Source organism: Mizuhopecten yessoensis, unplaced genomic scaffold, assembly GCF_002113885.1.
Source record: "Mizuhopecten yessoensis strain PY_sf001 unplaced genomic scaffold, ASM211388v2 scaffold2671, whole genome shotgun sequence".
Taxonomy (NCBI): Eukaryota; Metazoa; Mollusca; class Bivalvia; order Pectinida; family Pectinidae; genus Mizuhopecten; species Mizuhopecten yessoensis.
Window position 1 is genome coordinate 2,266,211 of NW_018404662.1, and position 23,901 is coordinate 2,290,111.

The 23,901-nt window shown below is 35.1% G+C and overlaps 1 protein-coding gene across 2 annotated transcripts in view; it reads right to left on the bottom strand.

Moving 5' to 3' along the window:
* Positions 1–6,993: 6,993 nt before the first annotated feature.
* Positions 6,994–23,901, bottom strand: part of LOC110446320 (sodium- and chloride-dependent glycine transporter 1-like) — a 41,051-nt gene continuing 24,143 nt past the window's right edge. For both annotated transcript variants that reach the window (XM_021491408.1, XM_021491409.1), the window contains 11 exons: positions 21,483–21,798; positions 18,746–18,878; positions 17,764–17,898; positions 17,351–17,454; positions 11,236–11,360; positions 10,277–10,389; positions 9,651–9,782; positions 9,072–9,171; positions 8,425–8,525; positions 8,140–8,307; positions 6,994–7,624 (listed from right to left, as the gene is read on the bottom strand). In XM_021491408.1, coding sequence (XP_021347083.1) covers positions 7,490–7,624; positions 8,140–8,307; positions 8,425–8,525; positions 9,072–9,171; positions 9,651–9,782; positions 10,277–10,389; positions 11,236–11,360; positions 17,351–17,454; positions 17,764–17,898; positions 18,746–18,878; positions 21,483–21,798 — 1,562 coding nt within the window. In that variant the 3' untranslated portion in view covers positions 6,994–7,489. The remainder of the gene's footprint in view (positions 7,625–8,139; positions 8,308–8,424; positions 8,526–9,071; positions 9,172–9,650; positions 9,783–10,276; positions 10,390–11,235; positions 11,361–17,350; positions 17,455–17,763; positions 17,899–18,745; positions 18,879–21,482; positions 21,799–23,901) is intronic.

A 23,901-nucleotide genomic window follows, 5' to 3' on the forward strand; every position in this document is an offset into this window, starting at 1 on the left:
TATAGTTAGATATAATATTAGATAGATCGCCTCTAACAGTTTTTAGAAAATCAACATCTCAGATGCTGCCATAAACTATCATCATTATAAAAGGGGGGTTTATATACATGTAGGTTACAAATTAGATATAATGTATTTTGAAATTTAATTTGGGACCATATAGTTTTATCGCTACCAATTTCAAGATCGTTTTCTCCGCTTGGCTACGAGTGATTCAGAAAAAAATACATAGCAACCCCATCGCCAAACATGTTTCTATCCTTACGAAATGGTTCGGAGAAACCATCAATTTTAAGTTCAGAATTTGGAACAGAATTATCAAGATGGGTTTCGGTAAGGCATAAAATATCAACATCATCTATTAAGGAACAAATATAGTTTACTTTGTTACGCAGACTGCGAATGTTTAAATGAAACAAACTAAGGACACTGGGAGCCGAGCTACTACTAGAATTGGGCCCGGGTTAGGGTGGATATCACCAGTTATCAGTAAGATAATTAAGGCTGAATTGAATGGATTGCGGATGTAGTTGGACAACTGCAGCATCAACAAATAGATCCGACGGAGACAGTTAAGATTGGAGATTAATGTTTTAAACGTTTTGAAGTAATTGTTTTTAAAAACAAGGGTGACTGGTATACATGCTAACTTACAATAGAAACATCCTATGACAGTCCTCCAAGCGCATAAGTCATTACCCGTCATGGAGGGTCAAAATTAAAAATCACTAAAAATTGATGGAGTTCTGCCAACGGTGACTGGGATGAACAAGCATATCCTATGGAGGAGGGGGTAGTGGAGTCAAGAAGAGGAAAGAAATAGATTAAGGAAGAAGAATAAGACACACGAAGAAAAAACTTGAAAAGAACATTGGTGGGGGTCTGGGGGGTCTGGGGGGTCTCCCCCAGGAGAATTTTGTTTTCTAGAACACATGAGACGCGTTCTCCCTTGTTCTGGCGTCAGTTTTAATGGCTATTTTAAAGCAAGAAAATATCGTTTTCCCCTATTATTTTACAAATATTTGTTGGTTACGTAGGGATACATATATGTACACTTTTATCACGGGATCGGTCACAGCACGCGCATGCGTCGTAAAATCAAAATATTGCTTGACACATGAGCATCTCACAAAAATAAAATTAATATTTTGGATTGTATATAATGTACAGTTAAAATTCAGAGAGTAGAACAGTATATAATGCTTCAAGATATGAGCATGTGTGAAAGAATTACATGTAGCTAATACCTTGGAAGAAAAAACTCATACAATACATACACATGGTCATAGAGCGATGACGAACAACATAAGGGATGCATCTTTTGGCGTGGTCAAAAACTCCTAGATAAGTTTAGAAACCAGCAGTGAAAAGTAGGACCATGTTATAAAATATATTAAAGATTGTTGTGGCTGATATTTAAACTACCCAAGGGATTTTTGATATATTTGAATTATATAGTTTCTTCAATATTGAGAAAATGATATCGCGCGTTGCTTACTGTACTTACATATATAAGCACTAAGCATAAGATATTTTTAAGCGGTATTACCGGACAGTGTCTGTTACATAGATGCTTACCTCCTCCATTTTTCACACAGAGGTATGGAAACCGCCACACACTTCCTAATCCCACAGTGTAACCTATAAGGGATAATAGATACTCTATTTTGTTGGCCCAAACGTCTCGCTTCAGCTCTGATTTATCATCAGCTTCCTTTGTGTCCTTTCTTTCTCCATTAAGAAGATTCAGTTCTACTCCCTCCTGATTATAGCAATTACTTGCCGACTCCATTTTTTACAGTAGAAATGTCGGCAAGGGCCGGTGTATCTTTGTCGATTCAGTCAAACGTGAAATCTAGGGGCCATTTCAAACGACATTCTGTTTATTTTTCCATAACTTGAACGCTGGCTGTCTTTGTACAACATTAAATAAAGTATGTCAGCAACACCTCATGTTTTTTTCTCTAAAAATACATTGCAGTGGTTATCAGTTAGTCCAATGTAAGTAGCTTTGATATTCAATGTCACATGGTTGAATGCCTTTAGGACTCGGCCAAGTTCGATGACCAATTTATATGACTCCTTGAATAACGAACGACGTCCTTATCTGCCGTTTCCGTGCAATAACTGCAACAAATGTTTACCGATTTTCCTTAAACTTGGTAACAGGGTTAAATGTCTTCAGGGCTCGGCCAAGTTTGATGACCATCTTCAGCTGACTTTATTTGGCGGAGTTATGGCCCCTTGAATAACTATAAACATTATTATCTGCCGTTTCCGTGCAATAACTACAACAATGTTAACCGATTTTCTTCAAACTTGGTCACAGGGTTAAATGTCTTACGGGCTCGGCCAAGTTCGATGACCACCCTCAGCGGACTTTATTTGGCGGATTATGGCCCCCTTAAATAACGAAAAACGTCATTATCTGCTGTTTCTGTTAACTCTTGCAAATAGTATCCGATTGTCTTCAAACTTGGAAACAGGGTTCAACGCACTGAGGGCTCGGCCAAGTTTGACAACAGAGAACAACTACTCAACTATGTCAACCAAGTTTGACATTAACAAGGTTTAATGTCTCAACAGCACGATACTCACATGTTTAAACCTAACATCAATAATGTTTACCTACAATATGTCCTGAAAGCGGGGGATATAAATTCCATGAATTTGCTTGTTTGAACACATTGTCGAATAATATACAAATAAATGTCAGCAATGGGACGAATTAATGAAAGTCGATAGCATTGGTCGAATAAACAATCAGACTTAAACTCGATGGCAGTACATACTTACATTACATAACTTACAACTCATGAACGGCTCACGACTAGGCAAATAATAAACTGAAATATTCCGACTTTCCTATCGCTGATTTTCCCTTCTGGATAGTAACATTCATGCATTGTACCTTCACATGTCGCAGTTGATTCGATATTCATAGACTGGCATACAATGTCACGATTACCGTGATATATGTCGAAATGTGACAACACCTTACAATTGAAGGGATTAGGAGACGATGATTGATGGAGAATATGGTTGATAACGACAAACGAAAAGTTGTATGGCCATACTCATCAGTTCATATTTCGATAAACCAAATCCTTGTGCAGTTTGAATACTGATTGCCTGATGATGTTGTTCTCTGATCAGCACTTTAAGAACGTGATATTGCTACCATTACCAAGATTTACATGATTTACATGAAAGATGCTGACGTGGCGCGTTTAACGTTTTGAAATATGAAACAAAGAAAATATAACTCTTGATAACCATAACCTTCAGTAAGGTGGTGGAAATATGTTTGACGACTCGAAACACGTTCTTATCTAAATTGCTGAATTGTCTAGTGTGCGTTTTTATATCCAGTACAGCGACGTATAGCAAATACTCGGAGAGCAATTCATCATCCCCGAGTAGTTGTTCTTGGGTAGTAGTTAAACTTGTGCCGTGTATAACCTAGATTCGTATATTCCTCATACCGTGCTTCAGCATCGTTATGCTAATAAGATAAACTGAGATGTAAATCAGCAGACGCCGCGCTTTGTGATGAAGTATATGAAAACGGACTTCGCAAAGATAAGCTATATCGAGACAAATTGTTTTTGTAAGTATTGTAATGCGGCCGACCGCGGCCTATAACACCTCATGTTACAACGAGGCAACAACTATCGTTCTGAATATTTTTTCTCAATTCTCAATTTCACTGAAATAGGTCACATAAAATTCAGGACGAGATACACAATGCCATCACATTGCAACAAAGCCCTTTAAACTATATCCCGCTTATTAATTATTTATGTTTATGTCTATATGATAATAAGGATAAATCCCTAGGTTCAGGGGCTGCTGAGGGGTCTTACCAACTTAAATTATTATGATTATCATTTATATACTACTGTACACCACCTATCGGTAACTTTATAAATTCATTATCATTGGTTGTCATTATGAGAAGAAGTTGGGAATGACTTGAGAACAACTTAAGAAGAACTTTAGAACGGATTTTCCCATTCCCCAGAACTTGGGAACGTATTTTTTCAAAAAAGAACGTCTGCTCGTGCCAGATGACGCCCGAAACCGGAAATAGTGTCCACACAAAAGTGATCCACAAAAGAAAATAGTCAGTCATAAACTAAACATATCAATACAAAGATATTGTTTGAATAACAATACCATTTCAGGGGAAAATGTGCATATGGAAAAGCCAATAGCGAAAGGATTGCTTTAACATTATTTTTCTACGTAGTTTTAAGGTTCATTGTATTCCTTTGCGCAAAGGTTATATTTGTTAACGTTTGTCACAGGCGATTGCTTACCATTGAGCTTAGAAGTCATTTGGAAAACATGGTGTTTAGCTGAGTTTTTTAAATGGAGAAATATATAAGGTAGTAGTATATAGATGATAAATAGTTTATCATACATGCGGTGGCCTCTATATTTGATCTACGTGCGAGCGATAAGAAAATTGGAAAATATAGTGTGATACTCTATAATTATCATACCATACAACTTGTATCTAAACCTAAAATCAAGCAGGTCCCGGAGAGCAATGTTTGAATGGTTAATAATACGCTTTAGCTAAATCAGAATAAGNCCCCCCCCACACACACACACCAAAAACAAAAAACAACTCGAGAACAAGAAATATAATTTAATGCTGATGGTAAGCAATATGACTTTTCACACAGCCCAATCAGTGAGTGATTCGGGTTTATGATACGACAGATCGTTGACTTTGGATAACAGGGTAACAATATTGTATTCATACTATTTTCCATGTCGAAAAATTCGATACCTTAGGAAGTTCACATGAATCAATGCAAATATTAGCGATACTGCATTCCGTCTATTGATTACATGTAAGGCACCGATCCCCTGATCAGAGGAAGGTTCCGATGTAGTCCATACAAGGTACTAAATGGAACAGATTATTGTTATTTCAAAGAGCCAGTTACTATGCCAAAATGATTACTGATGTCAGAATTCATGGTGTCCAAATATGACCTACTGTGATAGATAGGAATAGTTGTATCTCCCTGCTAAAACTAATCGTCGCGTTCTATAAAGTGTGAAAGAATAGAGCCTTTTAAAGTTTCATTTAAATTTTCAGCGCTGGCATTTGGCTTTTGATACTGTACATCAGTAACACTCATGTTGACAAGGTAGTGTATTTTTTTTACATCATAACAAGGTAGGGCTACAAAAATAAGACAATAAATATTGATGCAAAAGCGGATGTCGATGCGATGCTTATAAACCAAAATTTATTGAAATACGATATTCATATTCCAATCACAAACCACCGTGGCCATCTTGGTTACACACTAATGCAAACTTGTGAGTGCACACGAACATAGTCATACCAATACTGATGTGAAATTGCATTGAAACTGACCAGTAATTTCCAAGAATATGATAAGAGGAAGACACTGAGTAAAATCCGATCAGTCCCAAAACAGTGTTTATGGGGACTAAATTATATTTCTTTACAACTCATAGAGATTCCTGAGATCGACCTCGTAACACATGATACTAGAACATACATAAAATAAATCGGATTTCACTATAATACAAGTCGCCCATTATTTAACAAAAGGGTTTAATCAACTAATAGGGAAACTCGTTTTGTATTTCAAGGTTTACTCATAACTGACAACTGATGTTTTCAAGATATTAATATTTCCAAAGCCATACACGAATTGTTAACATACTCTACATTGTATATAAGTTGTTTCAAAAAATAACATTTGTTGATGTGACATATATAAATTTATGTTAACATTATTTGATGTGGTATGTAGCGAGTTTTAATCAATATTTTGTTGCGACTTGTAAAAAACTATTTATCTGATTGCTGCTCTTATTTACACATTTTGCATACGTAATACGATACATTTCGTTTATCATGCTATTATACTTTATAAGTGACATCCTTTTTTTAGAAAAGGCAATGGCAGATTGCAGCTAATTTAGTGTAAGGACGCCATACTTTAAATCCGAATCAAAGTATAATAAAGCACATGACGAATCGAGCACTAGACCTCTGATAGCCTCACTTTATCATATTATGTCCATAACCCTGTTCAATTTAAAAAAATGTATAATTATAAAGAAAATGCAGTAAAATACTCCTATTTATATTTTTACTGATTTGGAAATAATTCGATTTTTGAATTTCACATTATAATTAATATTTTGATTATTTCCATTAAATGGAATAGCAAACAGTAGGAATTGTCAGCCATTTCCTACACTACGATTGTGACGTCACAAATACAATGACGACGCGATCCCCACAACTGGGCCCGTATTTATGTAACCGTTCTCATGCTCAAGCATGGAGTTTGTGCTCAAGTCTACATTCTTGTTTCAATAATAAATTAATAAGAAAGAATATTTTTCTTTAATTATTTGGAAACAAAAAATTGAAGAGACTTAAAGCCGAATACTGTTTTCAATGTTTACATTGGACATATTTTTACATGAATTAAGTGGTTATCAAGAAAGCTGGTTTGAGCACATAATCCTTACTTGAGCATGAATCGGTTTCATTAATATGTGCCCAGGTCTCATCAATCACAGCTGACTAAATTCTGTTGATGTAGTGGCAAATCTACAGGACATATAAAGCATACATTTACAAAAGTGTCATATGTTTTGTTTTGCTAAATATATATGCGACTGGGAAAAAAATCTGTCTGAAATCACGAAAAAAACCGATTTGCTATTCTTAGCGGATAGGCTTATCTCCTTATAAAATCAGTCAGTGAAAAATCTGAAAAAGAGTTATGGATTACATTACTGATTGCGTAAATGAGTGATTAATAAACATATGATAACACAAATATGTGAATTGACAGGTGAACTAGACAGGTTATGTCCGTGAATTCCATGTCCTAGAAAATGAATTAAGACTAATGATATTATAACAAAATATATCACATATCCAACCATTGTTAACCCTTTCACCACTGTAGACCATAATGGACTCATCCAGATCAATGCATGGTAGAGTCTACTAAAGTTACATAGGGTTGAAAGGGTTAAGCATATCAATTTTAATATGGATGTGGAATCCTCAATAGACAATAGGTGTTGTGTTGTGTCTACTTTACAGTAATACGAGGTACAAATTACGTCCTGACCTGTTAACCTGTTTAAGTTCTGAATTAAATAAGAAGTTTATCGTTCTTACCATTTACTGGATTTACACATCAAATTTTGTAAATTTGAACAAAAACTGAAAGCACTTTTCTACGATGTTCTCTGAACTTATATTGCGTACTACTTCTAACGACGTACCTCACACGTATACCATGTTTTAATATTGACAACACTTTCTCGGGTCATACACTGCATGCGCAAAGTAAGCATACGCTTCATATATAAACATATCCGATTCCACTTTCTTCTCGAGATGGATATTTTCACTGTTATCATGGTAAGACATAACAACAATCTCCTGCATCCAACGTTAGAGATTCTATACATTCCTGTCACCAACTAAATTGATGAGCATGTTTTTCGGTACGTTGTCACCATATTGGTAATCTTTGTGAAAGTTTCTGCCTTCAATCGGACCCCAGTCACTATCTGGTTCGCTTGCACGTTTCATTCGCTGCAATTACAACACATATTAGACGTTAACAACGAACGTGAAAAACACTATTTTATTTGCATACAAAAGAAGTATAATTCACACTATCCATAGCTCACTCTTTAATGTGAGGATGACTTTGTTTGCTTTAATAAATCGTATTAATTTATAGATGAAAGAAAAAGGAAGTTTATCATATAAATTATTAAGAACATGATCTGTCAAATATATTGAGTAAGATATGTCATATCTTTAAGTTTCCGTATCTGATGCACGAGCAAAAGAGTGTTAACTAGGAAAGACATATACATGGAGATTAGAACTGCGATCGAGTCTGTATTAAATGCAACATTTGACATCAAACATTGCTATCATTTTCAGATTATACGTGTCCTAAGTATCAAAAGCCCTATAACTCAATACTTAATAACCTAAATATAAAATCAAACAAACTAATGACAGCTCAAAACTGAAAAAAAATGTTTGCACCGAAGATTCTCTGTTCTTGAAGAAAGCAAAACGTTTTCCGTGATTACCTGAACAAATGATCCTTTTTTCTTCCACAAATGAGCGACGGCAAATATTGGGATTGGAAGTAAAGGAATGAAAGCAAAAATATTCCCTATGGCAGCCGCGTAATCTGGATAGGTGTACTGCGCCGTATTAGGTGGTCCGTACTGGGTCAGGATCCCAAGGAACACAGTCTGCAACATAATTCCAAGTCATATTCAATAGCAAATATTATGTGTAATCTTTCGCACTGTAAGAACATTATGTATATTTGTTTATTTAAAAAAGTTATCAAACCTTATTGAACTCACCAATAAAATCGTAGGAGTGATGATACACCAACATACTCTTAGAATCATGGGTACAGGTCGGCCGAGCATCATCATGATGTCTCTACTGAACCTCTCAGCACCTGCACACAAAACCCATATTTAATATAATTGTAATTAGAGATATATGTTGGTCTAAAATAGTGTTATACTTTGTAAAACAGGTGGACCGTCTCCTGTCTCTTGTTAACATGCACAGTGTTACCCAGCGTACAGAGGTAAATGTATTTAGATTTAGTTTATGATTGGAGTGTGGCAAGTTTAAACTTAACAAAGGATAACGGTCGTCTTATAGCTTTGTCCTTGAGGGAATTTCCCTTAAATTGCTCCATCGATAGAGCGGCTGACTGAGAAGCTAGGGATCGCTGGTTACTCTCTTGCCTGTTACAAATGGTGCCTGTGGCACACCCTATATTGACAAAGAGTCAGCAGGAGCAAACACATTTCATTTAGATAAAGGTGGAAAATTGCCGCAGGTCTTAGTTTTATATAGATCACTGGTGAGACAACAGTACTATCTTTCCTGTTACAGACGGAAATTGTGTCTTTCCATACATCCAGGCCAGATATGAAATGTGTTATATATTTTTTGAAGACCATGGGAGATAACCTACTCGAAGCCTACTAACCATATATCCAGCTGATGACTATACACTCGAGGAAGGATCCGAGTACAATACACAGAGCTGATGCGTACCAGTCGATGAGTTGAAATATATAAATTCCTCCCTGAAATATAAAGTAAACATTTGTTAGGACAACTATAATTGTTATTGAAATGGAACCTCCAAAACGATTGTCACGCTATATGTGAAGTACCCATGTTCAGGCACAATAAGCATATAACATAATATACTCATCATTTTTAAAAAGTACACAATTATCATATCGTCACAGCGTCGAACGCATAGACTTGGATCAGGTGTTTTTAATGAAAACTATTTTCAAACCAATATCTTGATGCAGTCTCCATCAGATGTTAAAAATCGGACCAGTCATTTATGATTTACAAACGATTTTCACGACGTACCGAATATAATACATGTGTATACTATTAACAAAAACTCTACAATAACAAACAAACTTCAACACTAAAGGACCGACCGACATTCAGACTTCAGTATTCTGTTGCACAAAGGTATAGACAAGCCAAATATGCACACTAGTATGCTTACATCAATGACAATATGCACCAGAGGTATTCTCACCTGCGTTGTAAACGGCAGACCCAGAATAAAAAGTATAACGCTGAGGGCTGCTGTCAGTTGGACTTTCCTTTCCTTTAGGACAGATGGGAAGGAGTCAACGAGCCCACTGGATACCGTTTCGAACATGCCAAACTTAAAAAAATTGTATATATATATATATATATCTTATAACTGAGAGAGAATATAAGTAAAACATGGAACAGAAAATTACACATTCAGGTTATGAACCCAGCTTTACTTGAATAACATTAATGTTATTAAACTATATAAAACTACAAATGAAACTAGGTTTGCAGCAGTTTAGTTAGGTGAACATCTCCGTGGAAACAATAATTTAAGCAGGTGCTCTAAACTACATGTAATTATAATTTACATAATACTAAATCAATCTGATTTTACAATAGATTCAGACTAACTTACTTTTGCAATCGAAGACGTGGAAATTGGTAAAACAGATATAGTAGTACTAAAGAACGCAAATGTTATCGGAAATAGAATGATTTCAAAACAAAACATGATTCTTATGGACAATGAAGCAATGTTATTGTGTTATTGTTCTTGATCCCCTAAATACAATCAATATAAATATAATACTTATTCCGTAACGCAAGGTTACGTATTATTACCTGGCTGTCTATGCCTACTGTGATCAGCATCAAAAAGAACAGTACACCCCACAGGTGTGGGAGAGGCAGCTTCATGATTGCTTCCGGGTAGGCTACAAATACGAGGCCGGGACCTGGTACAAGATAAGGATATATTAGTTTCCCGTTATATTCCATTTCAAGCATGATCTAAACTGATGCATGTTGCACTTCCATGAAATTAAGATTGTAAGAACAAATAAAATATGTAAGAATTAGTGTTGCTTTAAAACCGTACATTGGACGGTCCATGTATGTACAGCCACATATATAGACTTATTGGGAGAGGTAAAACATAGTCGACATAATCAAAGTACTACGCTATGTTTTATCATATTACCATTATCCTGAGAAATGCAATGTTAGATAGCACCTGCCTATAAACTTAACACACCAAAGCAGTAATCAAAACGAACTGAACATTTCTAAAACAACCATATAGATATTTAATCTATTTAAGACTCATTCGTTCTACTTCATGTCGAAGGAATGACGATTTGTCCAGTGTTCTAAAAAAAACACGCATGCGTCTACTACAAGCATGAGACAAAGTCTCTATAATGTACAAACACAAATAAAGCATGTGCCTATTATGTGCACGAGAGACAAAGTTTATGTTTATAGGTACATGTACAATAGATGCCAATTATGTGTCTGGATCATACAACCGTAATGACAGCTTGATTTGATTTTTTTTATCATAGTTGCATTGAATGTAAGTCAATATACCTCGACTATACTATGTACTTACAGAAGCAACACATGAGACTATTGCGTGTAATCATAATTAATGTGTCTAATATAAACAAATATATGCAAGGTAAGTGTTTATTATGTACAGGGACCAATGATAGATCAATTAAACATATCAATTAGTATGAGCTTCGATTGTTTTACTGGGCCGGTTTGCTAGTTAACCATACGTAATACTGAGTACACACCAGCTTCAGCCACCTCCTCCATGGTAAGTCCTGCGTCGTGCGCCATGAATCCAAGGATTGAAAACACGACAAAGCCAGCATAGAAACTGCTCAGTCCGTCAGCAAGTGTCCCGTACATTGCATCTCTATAACAGGGACAGGGATATTGTTAATATACCAATGGCTAGTTAGCGAACAATGTCTTTCTTAACATCAACAGCATTGCGTTGTTTCTATTTAAAACTTAAGCATTCTTAAAAATGATTTATTTTTTCTTAATTAAAATACTCTGATACGTCTTGATATTCACAAGCAAAATTTTTAGAATGTTTTGAAAATGACTTCGTTCACGTTACTGAATGTGCACGGAAGAAAACAAAAGAGTGTTTCTGAAAACGTAATTACTTTCTGAAAGTTCATTGGTTAACTTAAAAACGTTTACCAATATCCAGCATTATTAATTAACATAAAATGGCCTGAAGAATATTTCAGATTTATTTCATGTCATTCCAGCGCTTATGATGGTAAGCCTAGTAAATAGCTTGTAAAACTCACTTAATGGGTTGTAATTTTTAGTAACTTGTTTCCTTAATAGTTTCATTTTTTACAGTAATGAAGAAAGTTCATCAATAAATCTTTTTTTGATTTTTGGACCATTTTGTTTGATTTGAGTGTCCTATTCCATTTCGTTTTGACGCATAAAACGTTATCATTATTTCTAAATGAGGATGACGTGATCTGGTAAAATCCGATTTCAAAAACGTTTTTTAATTAAAAGGAAATTAATCAATCGAAGTTTTTTCAATTGTAAAGCATTGCTGAAGTATCGAACATGTCTAGCAATGCTTTCTCATTAAAACATATGCTGATAAATTTCCTGATCGTTCTTTAAACCAGGGTCACTCTTCTTTGAACGTATTTACTAAACATTGACGTATTCAGATTTGCATGCATTGAGCCTGATAATACCGGAAAAATAATGTAAAAATTTGTCTGTTATATTCTATAAACACTATTGTTGTTTTTAAAAAGGATAAAAAAAATGTTTTAAGGCTTGTAATTTTGGGAATAGATAACCAAACTAATTTCTAATCATCGTTTATTGTTATTTTCTTTTTCTTAAATCAAAAATAATTTCAGGTTCACCCGTCCACACAATCTTCGTACGGTATTATCATTGTTGAACAACCTGCATAAAAAAATCAGGATTTTTTTGGGCAAACTACATGCGTTATCTGAATACAAGGAAACACTGGAGACATAATGAAACTAATCTGATATATGAATTCAAATTTTGTTTTCAATCATGGATATCCTTATAACAAGCACAACCTAATGAAATACGGTAGGCATAATTAAACTAAAACAATCTTTAAATTGACCCTTGCAAAATTTAATTTCTGCAATATTGATTTATTAAAAATCCATGCTTGGGGAAAAAAGAAAACATCAAAATCAATGGGATTTGTTTTGAAAAAGATTGTTCGTTCTTTTAATGCATGCATATTTTCAAAATATGATGGACGCATTGATTTCTAATGTGTTCCAATACCATATTAAATGACATGTAAAGCATTGATTTCTAATGTGTTCCAATACCATATTAAATTACATGTAAGGCATTGATTTCTAATTTGTACGAGTACCATATCTAACGACTGGATAAGGCCACAACAGGTCTGTTTACAGCACGACATCCTCGAGAACAAACCCCCTGTATCAAAATTGGATTAAACAGCATATTATTTTGAATCAATATAACGAAACATGCGTCGAACGTTATTTTATATAACAAAACTAAATAAAATATGTAGTCTAGCCTTGAATCAAATTCTACAAAGAGGAGAATATTTTCTCAGGGCCAACCCCGTTACGTACTTTACAAACCTATTAGCATTATTTTCCTAGCAAAAAAATCCGATGAATCACGTTTCTATGGGTTATCCAACAGGAAGCCTTTTCGATTTTTCGAAGAAATGAATATGCGGACAATATCAGTGTTCCAATTATGCGAAATATACCGTTCACCAATAATGGACAACACACTAATGGAACATTCATGACGTCACAGCGACCAGAGTGAAATTTACATTGCATTTTTATTTGATTACTTGAAACCCGTATTTTTAGCTTCATATTATTTTAATTAATCAATACTTTGTGTGTGAAATTACATTCGTGAATTTAATCTTTGTTCTGAAGTGAAATATCATGCAATACATTAACTACAGCTTTGCTCTGTAGAGAGCATTACTGAATGATAATTAGAAAATGTTCTTTTAGAAAATCATCAAATTCACATTTTGGTAAAGTTATGAACTTTTCAGAAGTAATTAACTGGATTGTCTTTTACAGAAATGGAATATATAAATAACAAGAGTACCGCGGGGCGGAATAATATACACTCGTCGAATGTCATATATTGTTAGATACTTTCTTATATTGTAATAAGATCTGAATCCTTCTAAGAGTGGTTAGCTGACATGCTATAAAAAATGTAGGAGAAAATATCCGGACAATAAATCAAATACTGAAATGAACAAAGGGCAATAACTTTAACAAATATCGTCGAATCAAAATTCTTTTGAGGAAGACACAACTTCATATCATGATTATAATGTATACCAAGTTTCAAAGAGAACGGTCTAACAATGTAGGAGGCGATTGCCGGACAAAAATCAAATACTGAAATGAACAAAGGGCAATAACTTTTGGAAAAATTGTTGAATCGAAATTCTTTTAAGGGATACACAACTTCATATCATGATTATAATGTATGCCAAGTTTCAAAGAAATTGGTCGAAACATGTAAGAGATGATTGCCGGACGGACGGACGGACGGACAACCCCATACCATAATACTCACGTCAAATTTGACGGGCGTATAAAAAGTAAATAATTACATACGACAACAAATATCTCTATCAAGATATAACTTCTCTGGTAATTAAATAAACTAAGCACGCATAAAATGTTACTGCACACAAAATTCAAAACAAAATATAAGTGTATTCCTCTCTAAAGGATTATGTGTAAAATAAAAAAAGCGTGTGTGCTCATTTAGAGTCAATCTATATTTGATGAGTCACTAAATGGGTGTTGGGGAATATGGAAGAGGGACATACTACTGAAGCCAATAATGCCATTCAACGTATGTTTGTGTCGTTATTGTAATGCGTGTCGCACTCGCTACTAAGTCTGTAGTAATAACGCCGAAGTTACCTTAAATAAGACATAGTTATTTCGACATTATCATTAAGTGTATATCAATTATGATACAGCTATCTCGTAATTACGACGAGGCTATCACGTAATATGTCTGGTCATATAGTTGCACTTTAGATTATCAGTATTTCCTCCATTCCTACAGTATTTTCATATCCGTAGGCATACATACACGGGCCTTTGAATTGTATGTTGTGAAATGGTGTTATTGTGTGCGTGTCCGTATATTGTCTTTTAATGGGGTTAATTATCCTCGCGATAGTTCGCGTATAGTCTATTACCTCCAATGTACTTGGTTAATGGTTTATTACATCTTGTTTTAGTCCATGCAGGAGTTTTTCCCATAATGAACAAAACAAAAAGGACTTATCTGTTGCATGAAATATAACCAAAAGAGTCAATCTGATATAATGCCAATAGCAATCCTCAGCGAACTTGCTTTTGATCTTCTTATTAAGTCTTGTTCAGTTATAGCGTAAATCATGTCAATTAACGAGATATTACTACGTCATCGGAATGCGGTAATTTCGAGATACGTATACGTATTTACTGTGTTATAATTACGAAATGAAAACATTACTTCGAGTGGCATTTACCGGCTTCGTAGCATACAGTACAAATACCGGTTAATATCAAATTTGAAACCATATACATATATACTAATCCTTTTCATAACAAATTATGAACAGGTGATATATAGGATTTATCAAACCGATTTCATTTGATATATTATTCATAAATGAATTAAACGGGATAGGGTCTCAATAAGGCAATATTTTTTATATCAACCGTCTCCAACATTCGTCGATACGCATGGTAGTTAATGCCGTGCCCCAGTCCGCTTATCAAAAGTGTATTCATACAATAGATACACTATTGCAATGTATACATTCATATGACGTCATATTGTTTACGGCGTCTGAGGCTGTATTCTTTATTCCTTTTACACGTGTGTTCGTTTTATAATGTTGGATTTGATGTGATGTGATGTGAATACCTAGAAAAACCAAACAATATGCAGTTTTCAAATAAATACATGCAAACGGAGAACAAAAGACTTCACCATTCATTAATATCGGCACTTCAACAACCACGGCCGCGATCGGTATCAACGGTAACAATGAAGATGTTTTGTGTCTTTAGACTACCATTGTGTATGTATAAGAATAGCCAAATGTGCAATACAATATATTAAACCTGTCAAAAGTTGTTTGTAACAAAATCAAGAATCACGGTCGATAGTTTTCATTTTGCAATGTTCATCGTTCTATGACCATTTTTAACCCTTGTAGACATTGAAGACCTCTACATTTTCCGTTTTGCCTGGCGCACCCGATAAAAGACAAAACTCAAAGGCAAAGGCACCGAGATAAATGCAACAGACATCACTTCCAAGGTTTTCCGTTTATTTTTCATCCTTCCGGAAGTAACCGATGACGGCCGATGACGTATGACGTGTTTGTGACGTCGCCGGTCACTTTCTTTTGTTTTGTTTAGAGGGTTCATATATCAGCACATCCAAACATAAACAATCTTAATGATGAATACATAGGTGCACTAGGCGACTTTTAACGAAGGAATATAATGTAGGCTCCTCTCAGGTCACGCGATCACTTTATGTACATCAGGGTACCGTGTGTTGGCGGTATATGTAACTAGTGATACACATCGTTGCTGTAGTGAATAAAGTAACATACTTTATTTTGACAGAGATATTTTTTTTATGTATTTAAAACTTGGGGACAGCATTAACCACAATGCGTATAATAAACATAAGTAAATAATATGTGAGAAAGAGAACTAAATGCAAAAATCATATGTAAGTCTTAATAATTAAAATCTATTTATCACGTGTGTAATCATATGTTTCAAATTCCTACCTCTGTCTTTATAAAATGGAAATCGCCTGTAAAAAATGCATCAATGGTCAGCTGGTATAATTTACATATTCCTTTCAGAAACAGTAATAGCTCAGTCTCAGTTACGCTCTCTGTCAAACCGCTCAAGCATATCTGTTCATATATTCATGAAAGTTACTTGATACGATGTGCTTGATATAATTGGGTTTTACTGTGAACATATTATCTAAAAATTAACTACGGAGATATGACTTCCCTAAATCTTCAATGCTGTTACAACTGTAAACCAGTTAGCCGAGAAACATCATCTTTTTTTCTTTTTTTACGTCATAAATATATATAAATACATATTGCAGTAAAACCGTGTAAACCTCTCAAAGAAAATCCATATTTATTTCTGCATTAATGAAAAGTAAATAAAAACGGTTCATACATGCTGAAAAAATCCGTAGGAACTCATTGTTGATAATTGATTTAAATGCGCGAGACCGTTAATAAAATATATCAGATACGTCTTATGACATGAGTCATATATTTCATACATTTTTTAGATACGCAGAGACACATTTTGAATACATAATTGATATTGATAGCTGCCATGTGTGACTGGTTTATAGTATTACATAGGTAGCTTAATTGTTTACGTAGTATGCATCAGTTGAAAAAGAGGATGCATGTATATTTCTTTTTCATAATGCGATAGAAATACATGATTACATAATAATCTGCATTGTTGTCCTATCTTCCTTATTACTTATCAAAATGAAATAACATTTTCACATTTATATAGCGTTATGAATTTTGATATATTTCAATGTCTAACGTTTTTGTAAAGAAATCACAAAATAATAATTTAAAATAGCAACAGCACTCGATTTTGCTTGCGACATTATTACAGTTTGGGTTTTTTCTCGCTGTTTTTTTACATGTATTTGTAAATGTTTTGATATTGAAATTACACAAAATGTATAGACAACAATCGCTCTATGAAAAAAGATGTATACGGCAAAATGATAAAAAGATGCCATGCGCCAAAAATATGACAAACTTACTTTAGACAGTTGCTTCTGAATTTGCTGTAGCTAGACATTGTGATAAGAGAACCCCAGGCTGGTCCTAGGGAGAAAAAGACTTGGACAGCTGCCTCAAGCCAAACCTAAAATATCAAAAGCAAAATATCAATAAAACAACGGTTGTTTTAAACCAGAATGACAACAAAGCACATCATTATGGGACATCTACAACAATCGAAGTTAAGAAAGATAAGGAAATAGAAGAAATAATTGATAATATTCAAAACCAAATAAATCATATATTTAGCATAGCTGGATGTGATGAGCAAAAGAAGAAAACTGAAAAGGGAAAAAAGAAATAGGAAATGAACAGCCGACAAATAACGTTACTGTTACGAGAAATGCGAGTGTGTGAAAAAGAAGCTTGTAATCAAGTTATCGTACATATGTACCTGGAAATGCAGAAGTCGAGAGAAATCTGCTCGTAGGTAGAACATGATCCCCTCAGTGGAACCGTCTAACGTCAAACCTCTTATCAGGAATATCGTCAACAGGAGATACGGCAGCAGGACAGTGACGTATACGACCTGAAAACAATCATTTCTGGCATGGTCATAACCTAACTGTAAATAGATATATACCCATAGAAAGAACATGCTCAAGAATGTGTTCTTTTGCCGAACATTTCATTTAAGCCGCCAGGGTTATTGTTAGTGTCTGATGTGTGAAATGACAATCATTCTGTTTAAGTTTTAATCTCCACTGGTAAGGCAAAACAAAAATTTCGATAAAATAACTCATCAAATCAAAATATTTAAATCACTACTTTCAGAATAAATTGTAAAGAACATATGAAGGTGAAATCATCTATAATTGCTGTTGTTATTGTCAAACACGTGTACACATGTAATTAATTCCTCTCAGTTACGGCTCTCAGTTATGCTCAAATCTTAGATTGGTAGCTGGTACTTAATATAAAATATAATATTCAGTTATCAATACTAGTATGTCAAATAAGAATATGAAAATTTGGTGGTTATGATAAGTAACTAACTAATAAAATAATGCCGCCGAGCATATCCATGATTTCTAATTTTTTAATGGAAAGGGAATCAAATTAATGAATCAGGAGAAAAAAGTCGATATGAGTCATACTCATTTCATGCAACCATAACGTTTTAAATATGTCGTCAATTTTGTCTGTACAGTTGACTCCATACATGCAGAACGCAGGAAACCACTGAGACAAGGGAAATAATCCATTCAGTTATGGTAGAGATTTCCCTATATGCAAAGCTTTCATTTCGATCTTTTGAAGCCTATTTGGGTAAGCTTGAACCCAAAAATTATGGGGTTTGTCATGTAAACCATTAATATATAATTAATTAATATATGATTTTAAGCTCAACATAACTCAAACGTATCATCGGTTACCTTTCCTACGGAGTATATCCCCTTAATAAGACACAGGAATGTTAACAACCAGGCTCCAAACAGGCAGAGGACTAGATGCCATTGGACTTCTCCGAGCTCCTCTATTCCACTAGACTTCTTTAAAACGTTGTATCTGGTGAAATATTATTAAATGTCAAATAACACACATTAATTCATCTTATTATTTATTACATAGTCAGAGTATCATGCTGTTACTACAGACATGTAAGCTAGGTTTTTTCTCTCATATAACCAATCTGATTTATGTATGTATTATTGTTATACACAGGAAGCATGGTAATCTTAAATGGATGTCAAGTCTTGTAGTATTTATACATTTGTATTTTTAGATGGTATAGGTATGGCTCATATGTGAACGAGTCTTCTTTAAGTGACCTACAATATGAAATTATAAGGAATGGGGTTGATTAAGGTAAATCTATGAGCATTGCTATAACCTACTTCATATCAACCCGAGACCTTTATATCAGCCCGAAGGAAGGGGGGGGGGGGGGGGGGGATTACATAAAATAGCTTCGCCCGTTGATTATCTTCTTTTCGCAGCGCAGCAAAATAACGAAACAACGATTTTTTTAATGCGGAATAACGGAATGACACATATCAGCCACCATAGCTGATGATCCTACCTAGCGTTTTGTGTTCGTTAGTGCGTCGTTCACACAGTGCCGAATATGGTTCCCGTTTAAGATCAGACAGCGCTACGACACGAAAAGCGAAAAGGTCGGATTACTATCCTCAATGATCTGGAATGTCCTATCATTGTCTGATCGGAGTCGTATACGTTCGTAACAGAGTCCTACGGATCGGGTATGGTCCAGAGAGGTCGGGCAAGCACTCCAGACAGTTAGGTGCGTCCCGTAACATTCGGGAAACTCAGCCGATGTTGTCGTTGTGACTATGTCGTGAGAGATTCTGCTGTATCGGACCATTGTTACCACATTGTTAATATGATATAACAACAATTAACGTGATAGCATTAAGACAAATCCATTGTAAAGTATGCGTGATTTTTCTGGAATGTGTTTAACCAGAGGTGATATGACGCATGCTTGCGAATATGGGTCGGTCCGTGATATCGCGTGATATCACTCATATCATAGATAGAGAATAATACATGCCCTTTTCTATATCATACCCAGTATCAACCCGATACTGCAATATCAGCCTAAGGGCCGAAGGCCCGAGGGCTGATATTGGTCGAGGGTTGATACTGGGTGTGATATGGAAAAAGGCGTGTTTTATTCTGTTTATTACATGCTTACTAATAAAAACTACTATCTTATTATTTATTTTTATTTTTGGAATATTGAAAAACGAAAAAAATTCCAAAAGGGGTGTGATATGGGTTTTGCTGGCTGATACGGGCTTTGGGGTGTGATACGGCGGGGGCTAATACGGGTTTTGGGGTGTGATGCGGCGAGGGCTGATATTGGTAAGAGCAATTGTGTCGTATCGCATATACAAAAACCTCGTATTTATAAGTAAGTATGTAATAAAGAGATATATTACAGCTTACACACAGGAGCTACATCTAGTTGTAATAGGAGATGTGATACATTCGATACCACATTTTGTAAGACAATGTACAATTAACAGTAGAGATTTAAAAAGAGAATCTCGAAGGACATAGTTCTGTAAAACAAACACTTGGGGTCGATGAAGATAAAATGAATGGTTCAAATTTCAACGCAGTGCGCGTGTACTGATATAAGGCCTTCAGTATGATCTTTACAATTACTTCGGTCTTTAACCGTTGATGCATAGCAAAATCAAAATGATCCCCACGTAAAAAAATGGATAGCCTTTCAATGACTGGCCATTATGGTGTAGGATATCAATGTGAGATGGCTACGGTCTGATTTCAATGATATTAATTCACTCCTACGTTTTTTCACTTTAATTGTAATGTATAAACCAAGGATAGCGTACCAAAAATGTAGTAACTAACAAAGCCCAATATTAGTATTACTGTAGGCAAGTAATTGTTCAGTTGTCGCTAGGCTGAAGGAATGAATTGGTGTTTTGTTTCGTTCTTATGCAAGTTGTTCTCGAAAAAGGTAATACGATGCCTGATCGCTGTATATAAACGGGTCTGATGGTAGTAGCATGCCTGATCGCTGTACATAAATGGGTCTGACGGTTGGTTCATTCATCATCATTCATAAATAGCTATGCCGTCTTTGCGTATTGCAGAGTAATCTGCTCTTGTGAGGAGGTATTGATTGTCCTTTTTTTGTGAGATTAACGTCATCAATTTTTGAGAAAACGACTTAATTTTCTCACACAAACCAATGACGTAACAATCAATACCTGCTCACAAGAGAAGATAACTCTGTAATACGCAAAGACGGAATAGAATCAATTGCAATATATTTTACTGCGCGTTTTGTTTCAAACTTTATTGATATACACCCCGGGAGAAAAAAATATACACTATCAAGAAGCGCCGTACACGTAACACTGCAAAAATGTAATTATATAAGTGATACTTTTTTATAACGAATTTATTGAAACGGGGCCAGGCAAGCAATTAGGTCATGTACCTCGGATTCTGTCGGTCTAACGAAATGTGCTTCCTGATAAAGGCTAGTATCCTACCCTAGTCGTGCTAATGTTATATACAAAACAAAAAAGGAAGACTAATCATGTTCAAAAGACGACAGAGGAATCATGTAGTGTTGAGACAGTCATCAGGAAATTTACGGTGAATACTTACTGCCAAAATTCCAACGCTGCTGTGTTGTAGGACAATATATCAGCTGTCCCATTGCTGGCCGCTGTGCTGTTGTAGCTATTAACCTTCTCAGTCCCATTTATCATATCGGTCACGTTGACATGCGTTGTTGTATTGGTCAAAAGAAGGCGGTCAGCACGACTCACAATACATTTGTCGGTATTCCAATCATTATCACATGTAGCCCATGGGATATGGGGGAAGAAGGCGTGGACCAGATAATAAATAACCCAAGTGATAACCAGGTTGTAATACCAGGACACTACACCGGATATGATTATCATCAGAAACCCTAAACCTGTCAAAAAATTACATAAAATGTTACCATTTAATCATTTACATACCCTACCTCATACATTGTATAAACCCAGTGGGCCGGTGTACAACATACAGTACGCACATTACTAGAAATAAGGAGTAGGGAAGGTGCCTATCTAAACATCAACAGGTCGTTACAGAAATAAGGAGAAATGAAGCGCCTACCTAAACATCAACAGGTCGTTACAGAAATAAGGAGTAGGGAAGGTGCCTTTCTAAACATTGACAGGTCGTTACAGAAATAAGGAGAAATGAGGAGACAACCTAAACATTAACAGGTCGTTACAGAAATAAGGAGAAATGAAGAGCCTACCTAATCATCAACAGGTCATTACAGAAATAAGGAGTAGGGAAGGTGTCTATCAAAACATTAACAGGTCGTTACAGAAAGAAGGAGTAGGGAAGCGCTTATCTAAACATTGACAGGTCGTTACAGAAATAAGGAGAAATGAAGCGCCTACCTAAACATCAACAGGTCGTTACAGAAATAAGAAGTAGGGGAGCGCTTATCTAAACATTGACAGGTCGTTACAGAAATAAGGAGAAATGAAGAGCCTACCTAAACATCAACAGGTCGTTACAGAAATAAGGAGTAGGGAAGCGCTTATATAAACATCAACAGATCGTTACAGAAGTAAGGAGTGAGGAAGCGATTATCTAAACAGCAACAGGTCGTTACAGAAATAATAAGTAGGAACGCGCTTCTCTAAACATCAACAGATCGTTACAGAAATAAGGAGTAAGGAAGCGATTATTTAAACAGTAACAGGTCGTTACAGAAAAAATAGAAGTAGGGAAGCGCTTATTTAAACATCAACAGATCGTTACAGAAATAAGGAGTAAGGAAGCGATTATCTAAACATTAACAGGTCGTTACAGAAATAAGGAGAAATGAAGAGCCTACCTTAACATCAACAGGTCGTTACAGAAATAAGGAGTAGGGAAGGTGTCTATCTAAACATCAATAGGTCGTTACGGAAATTAGGAGTAGGGAAGCGATTACCTAAACATTAACAGGTCGTTACAGAAATAAGGAGTAGGGAAGCGATTATCTAAACATCAACAGGCCGTTACAGAAAAAAGGAGTAGGGAAGAGCTTATCTTAACATTAACAGGTCGTTACAGAAATAAGGAGAAATGAAGAGCCTACCTAATCATCAACAGGTCATTACAGAAATAAGGAGTAGGGAAAAGATTATCTAAACATTAACAGGTCGTTACAGAACTAAGGAGAAATGAAGAGCCTACCTTAACATCAACAGGTCGTTACAGAAATAAGAAGTAGGGAAGTATCTATCTAAACATCAACAGGTCGTTACAGAAATAAGGAGTAGGGAAGTGATTATCTAAACATTAACAGGTCTTAACAGAAATAAGGAGTAGGGAAGTGTCTATCTAATCATGTATAGGTCGTTACAGAAATAAGGAGATGTGAAGCTTCTGTCTTAATATTAATAGGTCAAAATAGAAATAAGGAGTGAAGAAGCGCCTTTTTAAAACATGAAACTTCAATATAGAAAACCAAACATGCTTAACATTTTACTGTATCTAAAGTGGTACTAAACCACCATCAACATTAACATAATACAGTGGTAGGTTACTAGCAGATGTGCTGTTGACACAAGTTACTTATTGTCACTATGGTGTAAAAACGAAAAGTAGATCGAAATAAAATGTCTTGATTAGGTTTACAAATACCTTCAAAGAATATCAAACGATCAAAGAATATCAAGCGATAAATATTAGCGCTTAAATTTAGTTCCAAACCTTAAGTGATTTTTGCTAGACGGTGATATACAAGTTTTCGTAAGTGATAGTTAACAACATATAGAATATATTAACTATGAATGTTAATAGATCATTAATGGATAACAGCACAGATTAATGCTTCATTTCTTTTCAGTAAATTTTATTGAAAAATCAAAAGGATTGGACAACAGGCTATGCCTATATAAGTCCTCTCCTAGCCAGAATTACAAACAAATATAAACTATATATAGAAAGAAATAGAAAGAAATGGTACATGAAATAGTTACAGAAATAGTGATGCAAGGGGAGTAACTCCCATAGAAGTTTTAGTTAA